Here is a 17,925-nt window from a genome sequence, read left to right on the forward strand (position 1 = left end):
GCCCCCACCCTGTTCCCGCAGCACCGACCCCGAAGCGCCCGGTCCTGCCCTGGCTGTTTATTCACCGCCCCGCGCCACCGAACCTCATCCAGACCGGGATCAGGCCCAGTCCCGCGGGCCGGGGGCCTCCCGGCTCAGCAGCCGCACCAGCCTGGCACGGAGGGTGCCCTGGGGCTTGTGTCCGGCGCGTCCAGACAGCGGCTCCTGCCCCCCCCTGCCCCAGCGCTGCTCGGGTTGCTGGGGGCTGCCCCGCGGGACCTGGGTCATGGCGGCCCGGTTGTCATAGAGGGGGGTCGCCTCGCTGCTGTGGCCCTCGGGGGCCTGCCGGCACTCCAGCTCCCACCGCCCTTTCTCCTCTTCCTCGGCCCCGGCTGGACCCGGCTCCGCAGAGAAGATGTTCTCGTAGAGATGCTCAGGGGCCGGCTTCCCTGCAGCCCAGGCCTCACTGCAGCCCGGCGCCCCTGCTGCAAACAGGGGTTGCTGCTGGCTCCGTGCGATGGAGGCATAGATGATGGGGCCTGTGCCCTCTGGCTCAGCAGCGGAGAAGTGGAGAAGGCTGGCAGGGGCCTGGGATGGGGCCTGTGACCCCCCAGGGGTGGGGCTGGGCTGGGGCTCCTCAGCCCCAGGGCTCCAGGACTGGGGCTCGAGGCCCTGTGCAGAGAGCCGGGGGTCTGGGGTGTCCTTGCCCTGCTGCTGGCAGGCGATGGCAGCGGCAACAGCGCGGCAGAGCTCCGGGGCCCGGGGGGTGCTGAAGGTGAAGGTGCCTTCACCAGTGTCACTGCGGCGGCCAGCCTCGAAGGAAAAGACAGTCTGTGGGATCAAAGGATAGGGTGAGGAGCTAGCATCCACCCTGAGAAGCCAGCAGCTCCAGGGAGGGAGGGGGGACACCCACCTGATCCTGGCCAAACTTGCGGAGGAAGGGGTAGGGCCAGGTGAGCAGGGGCTGGCGGGACTGCAGGTCTTTCAGCGTCAGGCTCTGGGGAAGGACTGAGAGCAGGTAGTGCCCACGCAGGCCACAGCGGGCAGCCGCATCCGTCCAGACCACCAGCACCAGGAATTCAGTCACTACAGGAGCAGAGCAAGGCAGTGGTCAGCACCACAGCACGGAGCTGGAGCCCACCCTAGCCCAATACACCACTCCTGTACATACAGTCCTGCCAGGAGGAGTAGAGGACGTTCTCTTCCATGGGGACAGGGGGGCTGGGCTGGGTCCTGGTGTTCCTCTGTGTCATCTCCTTTGTCCCCTAAAACAGAAGCATGTGAGCATTGCCCCTGGACTGCAGGAGCACAAGCACCCCTTGCTTGCCCATACAACCCAGAACCCCCATGTCACTCGAGCCAGGAGCAGCACAAGAGCTCCCAGCTATACTGGACCCCATGGTGGTACCTGGAAGGCCAGCTGGCAGAGCTGGGAGATCCACTCATCGCGCTGCTCGGCAGCCAGCACGTAGCTCTTCTCCGTGGTGGTGAGGTAGAAGGCAGCAGTGGCTTTGGGGCAGCTCTCTGTGCCCACTGGGCCCACGGAGACACAGTCAGAGAGGCGGATCACCCGGCGGGCGCACTGCCGCAGCGAGGGCTTCTCCAGCATCATGCCATCATCCCGCACATCGAACTTCTCCATGCGGGCCACGCCGGAGGCACTGGCAGCAAAGAGCTGGGCTCGCATCTTCCTCCAGGACCTCTGGGGCACAGGAATGGCACAGGCAGGGAAAACCAAGTCAGCAACGAGCTGCCTGCTGTGTTCACAGTGCTCCATTCCATGCGGGGCCAGCAGTGCTCAGGAAGGGTGGAAAGGGATAGGAGGGGGCACATGGGGGTCCCCAGCGAACCAGGGCCAGTGCAGACCCCCAGTGCTGCGGGGCAGGGCAGTCCCCATGCTGGGGTGAGGGGAGCCTGGCTCACTGCATGAGTCACGCTCGCTCCCGAGCACCAGGTCCTGCTCTTTGTTCCCTGCTGCAAGTGCCGGCCTGCTGCCGCTGCAGCTGAGCTCAGAGCTGTGCTCAGGACAGACCCTGATGCAAATTAAAGCCATTTTGAGCTGCTAAAGCTCCTGCTGGCAGCTTCACATCTGTGGAGCAGGAACGGGCCCTGCAGCCCGCTTCCTCCCAGGGGAGGCTCTGCAGCACCAGCACCTTCCCAGCCTGTCATGGGATGGAGGGGGCGAGTGCCCCCACGCACCTGAACAGCACCATCAGAGCCTCCACCCTGCACAAACCAGAGCAGCCAAAATACCCACCACTGCCAGCCCCCTGCCTCATACACAGCAGGACACCAGCCACACACACACAGGGCTTGCCCGCTTCACTTCCAAGGTGAGCTATTGCTCAGCAGGGGGGTTGCAGCCCAGCACATCCACTGACACCTCAAGGGAAGAGAGGATGCTACTGATGGGCCTGCTTCACTAACACCCATCTCGCACCTCTCTAGAGCTGGCTTGACCCTGCAGTCTCCCACCATATCACCCATCCCAAACCAAGAGGGCTGCAGCACTCAGTGCCCACCCCAAAGGTGCAGAGCAGCAGGCCAAGCCACAAGGGGTGCCCCATGAATGGCAGTGTCCCACCAGAACCAGGCTGATGGAGGGATACGCACAGAGCCACATCCCACACGCTGCCCTGGTGCCCCACTCCCACACACACACGCTGGCTGCGCCTCGGTGACACACGTTTATTGTTTCATTGCCAATCACACAGTGACCAAGTGAGAAGAGGGACCCTGCAGGCAGCATGAGTCCTCTCGGCCACAGGACAAGCCCTGCCCCTGGGACTGCAGAGCCCTGGGACCCCCTCCAGGCAGCTCTGAGGGGTCTGGCTCCAGTCTCCCTTCCCAGGCTACTGAGGGCCCAGCTCCAGGCCTGGCATCAAGACAGAGCAGGGCAAACCCTGTACCCAGCCCCCAGTCCACCTTTTACCTTTCCAAATTTGTAGTGCTGCACATAGAGGATCCCATCCTTCACCGGTCTCTCCATGGGCCCAGCAGCGCTCTGGCACCCTGCGCAAGGACTGGTGACTTGGGCTGCCAGCAGTGGAGAAAATGTGACTGCTGCAGCTGAAACTACTGCATGGGGCAGACTTCCTTCTCTCAACAACTTCCCCTTTTTGGTGTGTGGGATGAGGGGCAGAGGCTGGGCCACAGGAGGTGTCTTGTCTGTTCGCCCTCCCCTTCGCAGAAGGGCAGTAGTGCAGAACGTGCGCAGGCAGAGCACAGGAAACACCACAGGGACCACCCAGCAGGATCAGGGCAAGCTCTGCCTTACCCCAGCTGCATCAGAGCATGTTTGAGGGGCACGGAAAAGCCACAAGCTGAAAACGCCCAAAAAACAGGGATGTTCCTGGAGAAATCGAGGGGCTTTGGGGAAGAGCGAGGTAAGACCCTGGTCAGGGCACTGCAGGGGCCTGCAGAGGCAGCAGGCAGCCAGCCACAGACCAGTTACCCCTCCTGGGGCTTCTTCCTCCCCTCAGGCACTGCTACCTGCTTGCCCAACATTGCTGAGGTAAGGCTGACTTAACCCAACCATGATGTCATGGCTGTTGCAGCACAGCTCCACAGCTCTGCCAGGGGCAGGAACTTTGTCAGGCTGAGCTGGCCAACTACCTGGAAAAGGGGCCATGGCAGAGAAGGACAGGCCCCTGGGCTTGGGAAAGGCAAGGGGGCAGCTGGGGCACCAAGGCTGAGTGGAAGCCAAGGCCCACGCAGTGGGGCATGGGCAGAGGGCTCCCCAGGCTAGAAGTCCATAGAGCTGTGAGCCAGGTAGTCCTTGCGGCCGATGTTGCTGACTTGCTTGGTCTGCATCGCCTCCAGCTTGGGGCAGCCGGTGATGCGATGGCCCAGGCCACCGCAGAAGGCACAGCCCCGCTCGCCTGCAACAGGAGTGACAAGGTCAGGGGGAGGTGTGCCGTGCCAGCAGAGTGGCCCTCCTGCCCAGAACAGAGCAGAGGGGCTACAACAGCAGCTCCCCTCCATGCCACAGCAGGGCAGGCAATGACAGCCTCAAGGCAGCAGGAATGGCCTGGGAGCTGGGATCCTGCCCGCAGCACACGTCCCTCAGCCAGCCTGGAGTCTCTCACCTCTGATGTCCAGCATGGTCTCATCCCCGCAGTGCAGCACCTGGAGCACAGGCGGCACCTTCTGCTTCGCCTCCAGCAGCAGGGCCTTCAGGTCCATCAGCACCGACTCGTCTGGGGGCAGAGGCACAGATCAGACGCAGCCCAGGTAGGGGTGGGGGCATTGCCTCACATCACCATATCCCCTCCACAGGCCATCATGCCTTGTCCCTGCCTGCTCAGAACACCCCCAGCCAAGTCACAGGCAGCTCCAGCACCCAGCTGCACCTCACAACCGCAGCACCCCCCCGCCCCCCCATTTCTCACCACAGGCCTTGTTGATGAAGGTGGTAGCAATGCCTGTGTTGCCTGAACGGCCTGTACGCCCGATGCGGTGAACTGTGGAGAAAGAGACAGGATTGGGCCTTGGTCAGTGTAATGTGACAGACTACCCCTGCCCCCAGCTGCTGCAGAGACAAGCACAGAGCCTCGCTGACCTCTGTGCCCACCCCACTGTACCCTCTGTGGTCCCAGTCCCCACCATAGTTCTCTATCTCCTCCGGCATGTCGTAGTTGATGACGTGCTGGATGGCTGGGAAATCCAAGCCCTTGGAAGCGACGTCAGTGGCAACCAGGACATCCTTCTTCCCATCCCGGAAGGCCTCAATGGCTTTTGTCCGTTCTTCTTGATCTGCAAAGGCCCAGCAGAGAACATCAGCAAGGGCAGAGCTCCCAGAACTACCTATCACAGCAACCACTAACCTCAAAGCCCTTCCTCAGACCATCACAAACTGCTTCACACTGGTACCTCCCCACAGCCACACACAGCCCCAGGCAGGGCACACCAGAACCTGGGCTTGCCCAACACCCTCACCAACCTTTTCCTCCATGGATGGCCACAGCTTCCACACCCTTGAGCAGCAGGTACTCATGGATCGCATCAACATCTGCCTTCTTCTCTGCAAAGATCAGCACCTGCAGCAGCACAGACATCATGGAAAAGCCACGTGGCACCAGCACAACCCCCCAGAAACCCATTCCCAATCGTTGGGGGGAATACACAATAGCTCTGGGCACAGAACCTGCTCACATGTGGAGCACAGCTCACTCACATGCCAGCGTCCTGCAGCATCATGCTCACGGCATGCCCCTACATCCCCACTGCCAGTTCCACCCGTGCCACTGTGGCACCTGTGCCCATGATGCCAGAGCAGTCAGAGTGCACTACTCACCGGTGGTGGGGTCTTCTGCAGGCACTCGAGGAGGTACACCATCTTGGCCTCCTCTTTCACATACTCCACCTCCTAAGAACAAGCACAGGGGTGAGTCAGGCAGCAAAGGAACTGCTATTGCTTGGTATCCCTTAACCCGTTGGGAAGGAGGACTCTTTTTGTAAGAGCAAGTGGTGATAGGACATGGGGGGATGACTTTAAACTGAAAGAGGGTGGATTTAGATTAGATATTAGGAAGAAGTTCTTCACTATGAGGGTGGTGAGGCACTGGCACAGGTTGCTCAGAGAAGCTGTGGCTGCCCCATCCCTGGCAGCGTTCAAGGACAGGCTGGATGGGGCTTGGAGCAACCTGGTCTAGTGGAAGGTGTCCCTGCCCATGGCAGGGGGTTGGAACTGGATGATCTTAAGGTCCCTTCCAACCCAAAGCAGTCTGTGATTCTATGAACCCCAACTCCCTGGCAGGGAGACGCATCAATTGCCCTCACAGATATTGGTGGCCTCCCACACAGTCTGGGGGAGCACCCAACTACCTCACCTGCACAACATCCAGGCTGGCAGCACCCGCTCGGCCCACATTAATGGTGATGGGCTTCACCAGTGCACTCTTGGCAAAGTTCTGGATCTTCTTGGGCATTGTGGCACTGAAGAGGAGGGTTTGCCGCTGGCCCTACATGGGGAACACAGTGCGGACAAGGATTTAGCACTCACCCAACCAAATGGGGTTGGAGATTGAGCTTTAGGGTGCTGGTATCACAGCAGCTCTGTACCTTGAAGTAGGAGAAGATGGTACGGATGTCCCCTTCAAAGCCCATATCAATCATCCTGTCAGCCTCATCCAAGGCCAAGTAACGGCAGATGTCCAGGCTCACCATCTTCTTCTGCAGCAGGTCCATCAGGCGGCCAGGGGTTGCCACCATCATGTGCACACCACTGTGAGACAAGAGAAGGCCATGGTCACACACTTGGGAATTCCTGCCCCATGCAGGACACATAGGGAATGTGGCACCTGCTGGGCACATCACCTTTGCCCCGACACTTCCCTGAAGCCATCTAGCTAGAGTGCCACCCCATAGTCCCCTACCAGGAAACAGAGCACAGTTCCAACCCCACAAACCCCTCTAGGTCTTACTGTTTGATTGTCTCCATCTGCTCCTTGACAGACATGCCCCCGATGCAGAGGGCGCAGCGCAGCGGGGGCAGCCCGTCCTCCTGCAGCAGGCGACAGTAGTACTCGATGATGCCGTGGGTCTGCCGGGCCAGCTCCCGCTGCAGAGACAGAACTCACTCATTCCTGCACCTCCGTGCAGGGAGGATCAGAGATTGCCACTGAATGTCAATCAAATGCTTGTCACAGCACCGCTGACACTCACCGAGGGACAGATGATGAGTCCGTAGGGTCCCTCTCGCTTGGAGAAGGGCAGCCTCTTCTCCTGCTCCAGGCAGAACATGATCACCGGGAGGGTGAACACCAAGGTCTTCCCAGAGCCAGTGAAGGCAATGCCAATCATATCCCTTCCCGAGAGGCTGGCAGAGAAGTAGGGCCAGTGGTGAAAAGCAGCATCACAGAACATCTCAAACCTCTGGGGCTCAAGCAAGGTGACAGGGTGCATCTGCCAGGGAAGAGCTCCCTGTTCACACTGCTCCCCACTCTGGGACAGGTAGAGCACTCACATGGTGGGGATGCCTTGGATCTGTATGGGTGTTGGCTGCTGAATTCCCTTTTTCTTCAGGCCCCTCAGTATAGCTGTGACAGAACATGGACATGCACGTTTGTTACATGAGGTCTTCCCCTTCTTTCCCTCCTCATGTCCCAGTAGCAGCTCTCGCACCAGCAACCCAAACCGCTTGGGGAAAAACCAAGCGACACAGGCACTGCTGGGAATTCAAGCTGTGACCCCACTAACACCAAGCATTAATCATAGAATAACAGACTGGTTTGGGTTGGAAGGGACCTGAAGATCATCCAGTTCCAGCCCCTTGCATGGGCAGAGACACCTCGCACTACACCATGTCACCCGAGGCTCTGTCCAACCTGGCCTTGAACACCACCAGGGACAGAGCATTTTACCACTTCTTTGGGTAACCTGTTCCAGCCTCACCACCCTCACAGTAAAGAACTTCTTCCTTCTATCTAACCTGAACTTCCTCTGTTTAAGTTTAAAACCATTATCCCTTGTCCTATCGCTAGTCCCTGATGAAGAGGCCCTCTCCATTCAACAGCTTCTCTCACTGATGTGCACTTCCCAGCACAAAGCTTCCCCCTTCCCTGTCTGGAGCTCCTCCCGACCCACCTGCTGGGAACTTCATCTCCTTGAAGCTCTTGAGGGGGGGTGGGATCCCTTCCCCCTCCACCAGGATGTGGTACTTCTTGCGCACGCGGTCGTGCCGGGCCTCCGACATGGCCAGGATGTAACGAGGTGCTCTCCAGCTGTGAGGGCAACAGAGGAAAGTCATGGTGCAGAATGAGGCTGAGGCTCCTGAGCCTGTGGCCCAGGGGCTGGGTTCCAGCATCCCACCAAGGAAAACAAGTAACCCCAAGGAGCACAGGAGCAGTTCCACATGAAATGTCTCCCCAAAGTCTCAGTAGAAAGTGCCAAGCTAACAGCTGAGAACACCCTATGGATGGAATACGCCAAAATCTTTTAGAAATGTCTCAGTGACACTGCCTCAAGCAGCACCAGCTTTGTAGTCTCCCCCAGTCTCTTCCTGTAGCTTAGTCACCTCCAAGATCTGAATACCCACCTCAAATCTTCAAGTTTAACATAACTGTGCTTTAGCAAACCTTACTGTCTATAAAACAGCATCCAAAGTGACTCAACAGCCTTTGATCTTACACTCAGCAGTAAGAAGCCAGACAGCAGAGCAAGAGAAAAGCCAGTGGCTGCAAACCAGTGCTCTGCCTGCAAGGCTGTATGGCTGCTGGTTCCCTTCAGCTGCCAGGAGGCAGTGCTTTCAGAAAGACAACCTCTGTACCCTGAAACACACCTGGTTTTAATTGGATCGTCATAGGTGATGCCCTTGGCCATCTCCTTCACTGACATCAAAGCTGCAAGAACAAAGCAGAGGGGGTCAGTGTAAACTCTCCATCTCCAGATGCACTTAACCTCAGCACTGAGCTACTCAGGCAAAGACCACATGTGGAGACAGAGAAGGGAATGCAACATCCCTGAAAGCCCTTTGGGCAGTGGAACAACAAGTGCGGCAGCCTGCCCTGTCCAGGGGCCTGCCAGGGCAAGGCTAACCCAGGCAGTCAGATGCTGACCGAGGGGTTCTGTTGTGATTTCCTGTCCCATCCCTGGGTGTAAACATCCCTGAGTGTTGCAAGGCAGGTACTACTGCTGCCCTGACAGCTCTTAGAGCTCCCACCACTCACCTCGGCCCTCCGCCACACTTTCCAGGATCTTCTCTTCCTCCTTCAGCTGCTTTTCCTTGGCTGACTCCTTCCGAGCTGGGGAGAGGAGAGAGTCAGGCAATGGAAGCCACTCCCCTCTGGAAGTCACCCAGCCCAGCTACCAGCTGCTCCCCTACCTTCTGCCTTCTCCTTGAGGTGCTGGTGCTGGTCCAGGAGGCTGATGTTGGACTGTGGCCCCAGGGGGATGTCATCCTCGTCACCCCGCTGCTCGCTCCCGCTGTCCCGCTGCTCCTCCTCCGACACCACCTTCCGCCGCATCTGCAGCAGCTTCTGCAGCTGGGAGGAAATGGGTCGAGGCCGAGTGAGAACCCCGCGCTGGGCTGAGGGGGGACACTCAGAGCCCTTCCCCGCCAGCGCCGGGCCCCGTTACCATCTGCTGCTTCCGCTGCTTGACGGGCACGTAGGGCACGTAGTCGTACCTTCTGCCGTGTTTGTTTGGCCGAGTCCAGGCAGAACCTGGTGGGGACAGGAAGGACAGCCCTGGTCAGCCCCCAGCCCCACACCCCGAGCCGGGTTTGACCCCTCAGGGCTGCCTCTCACCTCTTGAAATACTCCACTTCTCTGTCGGTCTCATCCATCTCAGCCCCATCCAGGTCCTTGGGCAGGAACACATCATCTGGCAAGGCAGAGGGGCAGAGGGTCAGTGCAGGGGGCAGGGAAGGTGCCAGCGGGAAGAGGGCAGCACAGAGCGGCATTCCCAGCACTCACCGATCGAGGTATTGGATTTCTCCACCTTGTTGCGGCTCTTCCTGCTCTTGCCCTTAGGCTGGGGGGAGCCCCCTAAGATGGGAGGCACTGGCAGCTGCCGGTCCCCAGTGCCCAGTGCAGGCAGATGCTGCTGCGCTGGCTCTGGCAGCTCCACTTTGCCCTCTCCCCTCCGGCTTTTCCACTCGCTGTTTCTCTCCTTCTCCATCCTGCCGCCACCACAGGGCTGCCCCTTGCCACTCTCGCCCTGCTCGGCACAGCTGCCCACCCGCTGCAGCTCTGAGGCACTGGCCTTGGAAGGGTGCTTGGTTCCCAGCACCTGCCCCTTCACACCAGGGCTCTCCAGCCGGGGCACTGCAGCCATGCCCTCCCCCTTCTTTGCTGTCCCGTTCTGCCGCTTGTTCTTGCGCTGCCGGCTCGGTACTGGTTCCAGTGGCTCCAGCCCCTTGGGCTGTGGTCCCTCCTTGGGTTCCGGGCTCAGCCCGCTACCATCCACAGCAGAGTCCGCAGCCTTGGACTGCACCCAGATCATACGGGAGAGGCTGGGCACGGCACTGAGGCGCTTCACCACGCCATTCTCAGCCGCCGGGGCCGGTGGCGGCTCCCCAGGCCCCTCGCTCCATCGGGTCCCCAGCTCACTCCGCAGCAGTGTGTGGCTCTTGGCAGGGCCCAGGCTGAGCGGGGCCAGGGCCAGGTCTATGTCCTGCAGGTCAGAGGAGCCATTGAGGTTGGAGAGCAGGTTCTTCTGCTCCAGAACAGCTGCCTTCTTGGGGAAGTCGTTGACGTCCAGGTTGAGGTCATAGACACTGAAGCTGGCTCGGATGGAGTCCTTGATGGTGTTCTTAATCTCCTGCAGCCGGCTGCTGAGGAAGCTGTTCACCCGCTCCAGCTCTAGCTCTGGCCACTCCAGCAGCTTCTCCTCGGCTGGCTCCCTGGCCTGGCTGGCTGCAGGGGTGTGCTCTGCCCGCTTCTGGGCCTCAGCCTCCAGCTGGGCTTTCTCCTTCTCCTGCAACATGGGTGCCATGAGGACTGGGTGGCCCAGACCCCAGGGCTAGCCATTGTTAGACAGCAAACCTAAGGGCCAGTGCTCAGCATGGCCACCCCCCACCTTCCAAAGCCCTCAAATTGCCATGTGTCCTCTGCAGTGCAACACCTGCCACACTGTACACAACACTGCTCTGGGTATGAATGATCACGGCACAGATGGGTCTCTCCCCACCACAGATGCAGTGCTTGTCAGAGATGTGGCATACAGCAAGGTAGAACAGCACAATCCAAAGCACCCAGAAGGGCTGAGCCACCCTCTGCAGGATCAGAGGCAGGGGAAGGGGAAACCCTGCACAGAACCAAACACCACTGTCACCTCAGGGGAGACAGCAGCAAAGTAGATGGAGATCAACAAAACAAGGAATGCAAAGGAGAGAAGACAAAACCCTGCAAGGGGCACAGTCTTGCTCTGACCTCTTTCCTGCAGCCTGCCCCAGGCAACGCTTCCCTCTGCCCACCCTCACCTTCTTCTTCTGCTTGTGCCGTGCTCGCTTGGCTGCCTTGGCACTGTTCAAGGGCTTGGGCTCTGTGCTGTTGATGTAGTCCAGTAGCTCATCCACATTGCGGTGGTCCACGGCAGGCTCTCCAGAGCTGCTGTTGTGCCCCAGTTTCTGTGGCAGCTCCTCTTTCCTCTTGGTGAGGCGCGAGCGCAGCTTCTCCCGGATCTCAGCATAGTTGCGGCTGGTGGGAGCAGCTGGCGGCTGCAGTAGGTGAGAGTCATCAGCTGGACAGGCACACAAAGCCAACCCCAGCTTCCCACCAGCCCCACACCCACTTCCCCAACCATCCCTGCCTCACAGGTCCCAGCAAGACAAGTCAGCACAGCCCCCACGGAACTCTCTTCCACCGTGAAGCCACAGGGTTTGGCTGGCAGAACCGAGCCCCAGGGCTGAGCAGATGGCTGCAAGCTGGGAGTGAGGGGACCATCACACTGATGATGATGATGATGATGATGATGATGGAAGTGAAGGGGGCATGCACACACTGGCAGGAAGCAGTTGTGGCCAGACCTGCCCATCCCCGTGCTCTCGGCACACGGGCTGTGTAACACCTCACCGCAGAGCAGAGCACAAGGACTGGGGGTGGCTGCAGACCAGCCCCTCACTCACCGCATTGTGGCCGAAGAACTCACAGTAGCAGCAGTCGCAGAACTTCCCATCTTTCTGGTTGGTGGAGGAAGAGGTGCAGGAACTGCGCTCAGAGCTGCTGTCCTCGTCCTCCCCGAGCCCCTCATCTGCCTCGCAGGGCTGCGGCGGGTGGCAGCTGGTACCATTTGGAAATTTGTGCCCTTTGCAAGAGGGGTCCCTGCACAGGAGGGAAGAAGGGCGAAAGGTGAGCAGGATCCAGGAGGTCTCAAAAACTGGCCCACACACTGCTTGTGTAGGAACACCCCTCCCAGGGCAGCCTGTGCCCGAGCAGAAGGATTTGCAAGGCAAACCCCCTCCCCTGCATCCTCCTCCAGGGGGAGATGCCAGAGGAGCTCACGGCAAAAGACATCTGTAGCTCCTCGCCCCCCAGGGCCTCTGGCAAGCAGGAGGCTGGTGCACCAGAGCTCCAGAAATCAGTGTCCCTCTGCCAGGCCACAAGCTGTTTCCAGGGCAGGGAGTGGTACTCACTGGGGGCAGCAGGTAGCACAGGTGAGAAACGCTGGAACTGCATGCAGCTGCCAGACATCCCCACGGGCAGGCAGGCCCGGTTCCCACAGCCACAGACCACCCAGCTCAGACAGGGAGGCCAGGGCAAGGCCCACAGCACAACTCCTCCAGCTGCAGCTCAGGACCAGGCTGGCCCTCCACAGGGAACACTTAATCAGCGGAGAAAAAACAGCACCCGCTCTCTTCCAGGGTACAGGCAGCCCAAAGAGGGCCAGGGGAGCAGGCAAGCAGAACAAGACCACAGGCTTCATCTTCTTGAGGACTTTTGCTCAGTGCCACAGCTGCCCGACGGGTCTCAGTGACAAAGGTCCTGTTGGCCAACAGCAGGTTGACCGGGCGGTTCCTTTTGGTCTTTTAGCTGGAGGAGGAGCAAGCACAGTCTCTTCTGCACCACAGTACTAAAGGACAACCGCAGGGAGAAGACACGTGGGGAGAGAAAGAGCTGAACCCTCAATAGACCAGGGGTCTGAAGCAGCGGAACTGCCCTGCAAAGACAGCGGCTCTCCGCACCACCACACCAGAGCAGCCAGCCCCTCCGCAGGGAAAAGCACATCCGCGGGCAGGGAGAATGGGCACATAGCCCAGAAAGGAGAGGCTGGAAGCAGACAGGGCTCCTCTACTCACCTGTTCGTGCTGGGCAGCTGGTGAGAGGCAGGAGGAGGGATGAGCGAAGTGCTACAGTGCCCATTGCAGGGATGAGTGCAGCCTGACAGCGGAGGCGGCATCTTCAGCAGCGGCACGTTGGCAGAGGGCAGATGAGGGCTCTTGCACGACCCCGGGCTGTGCGAGACCGTGCCGGCGGGAGGGGACTCAGACACCAGCTTTGGGGCTGCTGCCTGCACACTGGGTGCAGGGAAGAGCGCAGCCTGCGGAGAGGTGCCCAGTGGGACGTGGGGTGGGGAGCCAAAGGGCCCCGCATGGGCAGGCGTCTGCTTGGAGGGGATCAGCGCTGGTGGCTGGGAGGGGAGGCCCGTGGGACTGTTGGGAGGAGCAGTGAGGTCGGAGTGCTGATGATGCTCTGAGGAGTGGAAGGCCTCACCTGCAAAGGGGCAGGAGCAGAGGCAGTCAGACACCAGCTATCCTGCACAGGCCAGGGCCACATTCAGAGCTGCTCACACTCTCCACAGGCTGCTTCTCCATGGGACAAACCCCTCCTCCCCCCAGGCAGCAGGATGCTTGGGCTAGAAGCCATCCCTGCTCACAAAGGGCCTCAGCAGCACCTTGGTTCTCCCACATGATTCAGCCCTGCCCCATGGACAGCAGATCATGGGGAAAGGTGCTGGGCAGTGAAGGCTGTGTGGATCAGTGGCACAGGAGGCCAAGGAGGGCTCTGCCCCGGGCATGTACCTGGTGGGGTGGCCCTCCGGCACATGCTTTTGAACTGCTTCGGCAGTGTCTTGCAGAAGTCAAGTGAGGTAGGCAGAGGCGAGCCTGGGGCAGCACTGCTGGAGGTGGGGGAGGCTGCGTGGCTGTAGGGACAGGCCTTGAGCCCTGGTGCCGCGGCCGGCGCCTGGCTCGTGCACTCCAGAGACACAGCAAGGCCAGGGTGCTTCTCGCCTGGAAGGAACGCGGAGTTAGGGCTGGCTCCCAGCACCCTCTGTAAAGGCACCCAGGCATCCTGCTGGCACTGGCATCCAGAGGCCCAGCCTGCCTGCCCCTGCCCACAAAGGAACCACCTAAGTTAAGGACTAGGCAGAAAGCTCTGCTCAACCCCATGGCTGGCTTCAACTCACCTAGTGCAGCAGGGGGGACCCCGAGGGGGCTGCCCTGCACGGCCCCGTTGGTGTGCTGTGAGTTCCAGAGGCCCGAGAGCTTGTGAGCAGACAAGAAAGAGCTGGGGTCCCAGTCCCCTGAGTTCCCGTGGCACGAGGAGGAAGAAGAGGAGGAGGAGGAGGAAGAGGAGTGGGAGCCACCCCCACAAGACTGTGACTTGCAGGATGTGTGGGATAACGAGACCTGGCAAGGAAAACAAAGAGTGAAGCAGCAGTGGACTGGGAGGGGAAGCCCTTGGCCCAGGGCATCAGCACCAAGACCCCCTCTACTGCCTGAAGGCAGGGGCTCAGCACGCAAGAACTGCTTCTGTCACTGTCTTGGGGGTGGCAAACTGCCCACCTGCCCAACAGCAACACAACCTGGCTCCCAGGACCCCCACCAGCACAGCCATGCTGTGGCAAGAGCCACACGCCTGCTCTGTCCGCCCTCAAACCACGCCAGGGTTAAACAAAATCGGGGAGGAGGAAACTTCTCTTCCCCTGAGCTCCATGCATGCACAGGCAGGCATTTGCTCTGGCACATGCTGCCACTCCAGGGAGATAGCTTTGGCATCAAGGGCACACGGCACAACACACATTGGAGCAGGGCTGGCAGAGAAGCACCTCTCCAGGCAGACAGCTCCAACCCAACACACGCTGCCAGATAAGCCTCCATGGCAGACTCTCCCCAGGGAGCCAGCAGCAGAAGCCCCAGGGAGTGCAGCATGGTGGAGGGATGCCTGGGGCGCTCAGTTCTGAGTGAGGAGGGGACCTGCACACTCAGGCAGCACCATAGGGTGGTCAGCACCTCAGCCCTCCCTTTCCAACCCTGCTCACCGCCAGGGCCTGCTCCTGCACTGCCCGCCGCTCTTCCTCCTCCACGCTCTTCCGACAGCTCTGGCAGATCCACAGTGGCATTTCTCCCAGGAGGTTCTGCACAAGTGTTGGCACGAAGTCCGGTGGCAGCCTCTCGCCGGGGGAAACCAGCCCATTGTGGGACGGCCCTCCCCAGTCCTTGCGCTCCCGGTGACAGAGCAAGCAGCATGTCTGCACTGACTGGTTAGTGGTGGGCAGCACCTGCAGAAGGATACACAGACCATGAGTCACCCCAGGTATGATCCACCGCATGGCAGGGCAGCAGGTCTGCACAGGTGCAGGGAAGATGAGGCAGCAAATGAGACCTCAGGATGCTGACACCAAACCAGAGGATTTCTTGTAGGCTACATGTGGAACTGCACCTTCTCCCACTGGAGGAGAGCAGCCTCGGGCTGCCCAGCTGCTGCCAGCCTGCCGTGTGCCAGCCTGGAGCATTCTGGACCCTTGGGAAGATCACACTATGCTAAAGAACCAGCCTCACCACCAAGCAAGGCTGGGAAGCCCCTAGCAACTCCCACCATCACATCTGGTACAGTGGGACCAAGGCGACTCTCAGAGCAAAGCAAGAGCAAGACACACAGAAACTGCCACACAGGGTTACAAGAGGGGTCCGCCAGCCACAACCCTCCCTCCTTACCCATCACAGACCCCCCACTGTGTTACCCAAGAACCACAGGCCCTCCCTCCTGCCTCTTTGTTCTGTGCAGCCGGCGGCAGACGCACCGTGGTGGGTGCAGCCCCCCGTGCTCTCCCCGCACTGGGCAGCAGCAGGAGCCGGGACGCAGCTCGCGGGCTCGCCGGAGGCCTGAGAGCCGTGACGAGCCCGGCGTGGCACGGGCGAGGGGGCCCCCATTGTCTGCCGCCGCGGCGGGGCCCCACGACAATGAGCTGCACATTGAACTGCTGCTGCGAAACAGATGGCGTCTCCCAGGCTCAAGGTGAAGCAAAGGTCAGAGGCCAAGCAGAGCAGAGGGGGGGCACAGCTCCCTTTGCCCACCCGCAAGGAGGGGGGGCTCCCAGGGCCGCCCCGTGTCTCAGCGGGAGCGGACACAGCGCACGGCGGGTGAGAGCGCGGCGGTCCCCAACCCGCCCAGCGCATCCGGGCCCGGAGCCCAGCCCCCGGCTCCCAGCCACGGCCCGGAGCAGGCAGCTGCAGCCGGGCAGCGAGAGGTGCGGGAGAGCCCGCAGCCTGCTCGGCAGATGCTCAGCCACCTGCCATGGGCAGGGCTGGACCCTCCCGCAGGAAGGAGCGGTGGGAACACCCCCTGAAGCACGGCCACGCCACCCGAGCGCAGGGCTCTGCCCTCCCCAGCGCACATGGGGCTCCTGGGCAGATCTGCTCACAGGGACCGAGTAAGGGGCACACAGAAGAGCCCTTTGCTCTCATGCTGCAGATCACTGCTGTCATGTCAGCGGGAGCAGCATGCAATGGTGGGGGCACAGGCTTCCTGGCTGATCCATCCTCCCCAGGAAAGTCTGATCTCAGCTATCCCTAACTGCCGGGAGAGATGAGCATCAGTGGGAGCCCCCAGCACCCCAGCCATCTGCCAGAGACACCCCAAGCTCCCACTGCAGCTCAATACATCCATAACCCATGGCCACGACCCAGCTCCACCGCCCAGCCCAACCCAGCCAAGGTCAGGCCCTGCCCGCACACCCAGCCCAGCCTCACGCGTGCCCCAGGATGCTGCACAAAGTGGCTCCCGCATTCCAAGGCAGCCAGTCCCCTCGGAGAAGGGCTGGGGCTTCACCTCTTACCTTCCCCACCCACCTCAGCCTGCCCCCCCCGCCAAAGGCGCACCCCGGCAGCGCGGCTCCGCCGGGGCACCCCCACCAGCACCACCCCCGAGGGTGCAGAGGACCCTCCAAAAGCGGGAGGTGGGAGGCAGCAGTGCCTCAAGGGTGGCGGCGCCCCAGGGATGCTCCGAGGACGGGGTCGTGCAGGGATGGGGCAGGGCTCGGGGAGGGGGAGTGGAGGGGGCTCGGCTCTGGCCCAACCCCCGGATCCTGCCCCGTTCCCCATTGCCCCACTGAACCCCCTTCCAAGACAGCCCCGCAGGACCTAACCCGGTACCTGAGCGGTGGCTCTGCCCGGCTCCCCGCTGCTGCCCGCCGCCACCACCACCTCAGGCAGGGCGGGCGGTTCCGGTGGAGGCGGCGGTGGCGGAGGAGGGGGAGGAGGACCGGCGTCGGAACCCCCCAGCCTCTCACGGCGAGGCCCGGAGCCGACACCCGCCGCCGCTGCCGCCGCCTTGTTCCGCCTGCGAGTCATGGCGAGCGCGGCCCGCCGCCCGCCGCAGCCAGGATCTGCACCCCACCCCATGTAACGATGCTCTCCAGGTACCCTGTGTGCTCCTGGCTGCGCTCAGTGCCACGGCATCCACGGAATTGCGTGACCCCATCCAGGCAGGGCAAGCCCTGCACGGTTCACCACATGTTCTGGTCCCAGCGCAGGGTTCCCCCGATGCAGTACCCTACAACCATGCAGTGCCATGCAGCACCATGCCCACTGTCCCCATTTCCATCTGCTGCCTGATCACAGGCTGCCTGGGGGTCTGGGCCCCCAGGTTGGACCCCCAAAAGAGTTGGGAACCAGCTCAACCCTCACCTCCCTGCCAGCTCTGGGGCCACGCATCACCCCAAAACCCCCCATCGTGGCAGGGGTCTGTGTGAGGCCGGGCCTTCCTCCATCCTGCGCCTCCTGTGACCGGAGCTCCCCTCCGATGGTGGAGCAGGGCACAGGGCTGTAGACACTGGGACATGTGGAGCACTTGGCCGCTGAGGAAAGCCCACTGTGCCCCCCATAACCGCCGTGGCAGCACGGCCCACAGCAGAGGGACAGGCGGGGCTCCAGGTGCGCTGTGCACCCACAGCCGGCTCAGCCTGGATGCCGCAGGGCCGCCGTGACTCAGGGACTTCCTCAAGCCAAGGTAGTGCCGCCGTGTTTATTCAATCGTCCTCGGCGGATATTTTACCCGTGAATCCACCCCATTAGGCTTTCAGCCATCTGAATTATCAGCACCCACATCCTGTGGGCAGCAGTGTCAGGACTGTTGAGGCACAGGAGCAGCCTCCTCTGGCACAGCCGGCGCATTTTGCTTTGCACAGCATCCTGAGCATCTCTTGGGACCCCTCCGTGGCCACTCGGCCCTTTCTGCTCCCACCAAGGGGCTGCTTTGCCCCCCTCCCACTGAAACACCCTGC

The 17,925-nt window shown here is 61.2% G+C and overlaps 3 protein-coding genes across 3 annotated transcripts; all 3 read right to left on the reverse strand.

Moving 5' to 3' along the window:
* Nucleotides 1-37: 37 nt before the first annotated feature.
* Nucleotides 38-3,046, reverse strand: DOK3 (docking protein 3). The gene is made up of 5 exons (XM_057412060.1): nucleotides 2,912-3,046; nucleotides 1,388-1,681; nucleotides 1,151-1,244; nucleotides 893-1,065; nucleotides 38-810 (listed from the first exon to the last, which is right to left on the reverse strand). Exons 1-5 carry the CDS (start codon nucleotides 2,966-2,968, stop codon nucleotides 100-102), a joined length of 1,329 nt encoding a protein of 442 aa, XP_057268043.1. The 5' UTR covers nucleotides 2,969-3,046; the 3' UTR covers nucleotides 38-99.
* DDX41 (DEAD-box helicase 41) lies at nucleotides 2,654-9,098 on the reverse strand. The gene is made up of 16 exons (XM_057412046.1): nucleotides 9,058-9,098; nucleotides 8,804-8,963; nucleotides 8,649-8,723; nucleotides 8,261-8,321; nucleotides 7,567-7,703; nucleotides 6,947-7,019; nucleotides 6,646-6,799; nucleotides 6,405-6,541; nucleotides 6,043-6,205; nucleotides 5,811-5,942; nucleotides 5,276-5,347; nucleotides 4,922-5,018; nucleotides 4,585-4,734; nucleotides 4,371-4,442; nucleotides 4,068-4,178; nucleotides 2,654-3,860 (listed from the first exon to the last, which is right to left on the reverse strand). The coding sequence occupies exons 1-16, from the start codon at nucleotides 9,058-9,060 to the stop codon at nucleotides 3,724-3,726; spliced, it is 1,734 nt and encodes a 577-aa protein (XP_057268029.1). The 5' UTR covers nucleotides 9,061-9,098; the 3' UTR covers nucleotides 2,654-3,723.
* On the reverse strand, nucleotides 9,065-17,021 carry FAM193B (family with sequence similarity 193 member B; the record flags this gene model as incomplete). Its single annotated transcript, XM_057411937.1, has 10 exons — nucleotides 16,796-17,021; nucleotides 14,683-14,922; nucleotides 13,828-14,050; nucleotides 13,442-13,651; nucleotides 12,719-13,133; nucleotides 11,549-11,744; nucleotides 10,904-11,140; nucleotides 9,396-10,398; nucleotides 9,228-9,303; nucleotides 9,065-9,143 (listed from the first exon to the last, which is right to left on the reverse strand). Coding segments are annotated over exons 1-10 (2,877 nt in total), but the record flags the coding sequence as incomplete, so codon positions are not given.
* Between the last annotated feature and the right edge of the window lie 904 nt (nucleotides 17,022-17,925).

This window comes from Pezoporus wallicus, unplaced genomic scaffold, assembly GCF_028554395.1.
Source record: "Pezoporus wallicus isolate ANWC-B61680 ecotype Strahan unplaced genomic scaffold, APGP_CSIRO_Pwel_v1 contig_6354, whole genome shotgun sequence".
NCBI classification, from domain to species: Eukaryota; Metazoa; Chordata; class Aves; order Psittaciformes; family Psittacidae; genus Pezoporus; species Pezoporus wallicus.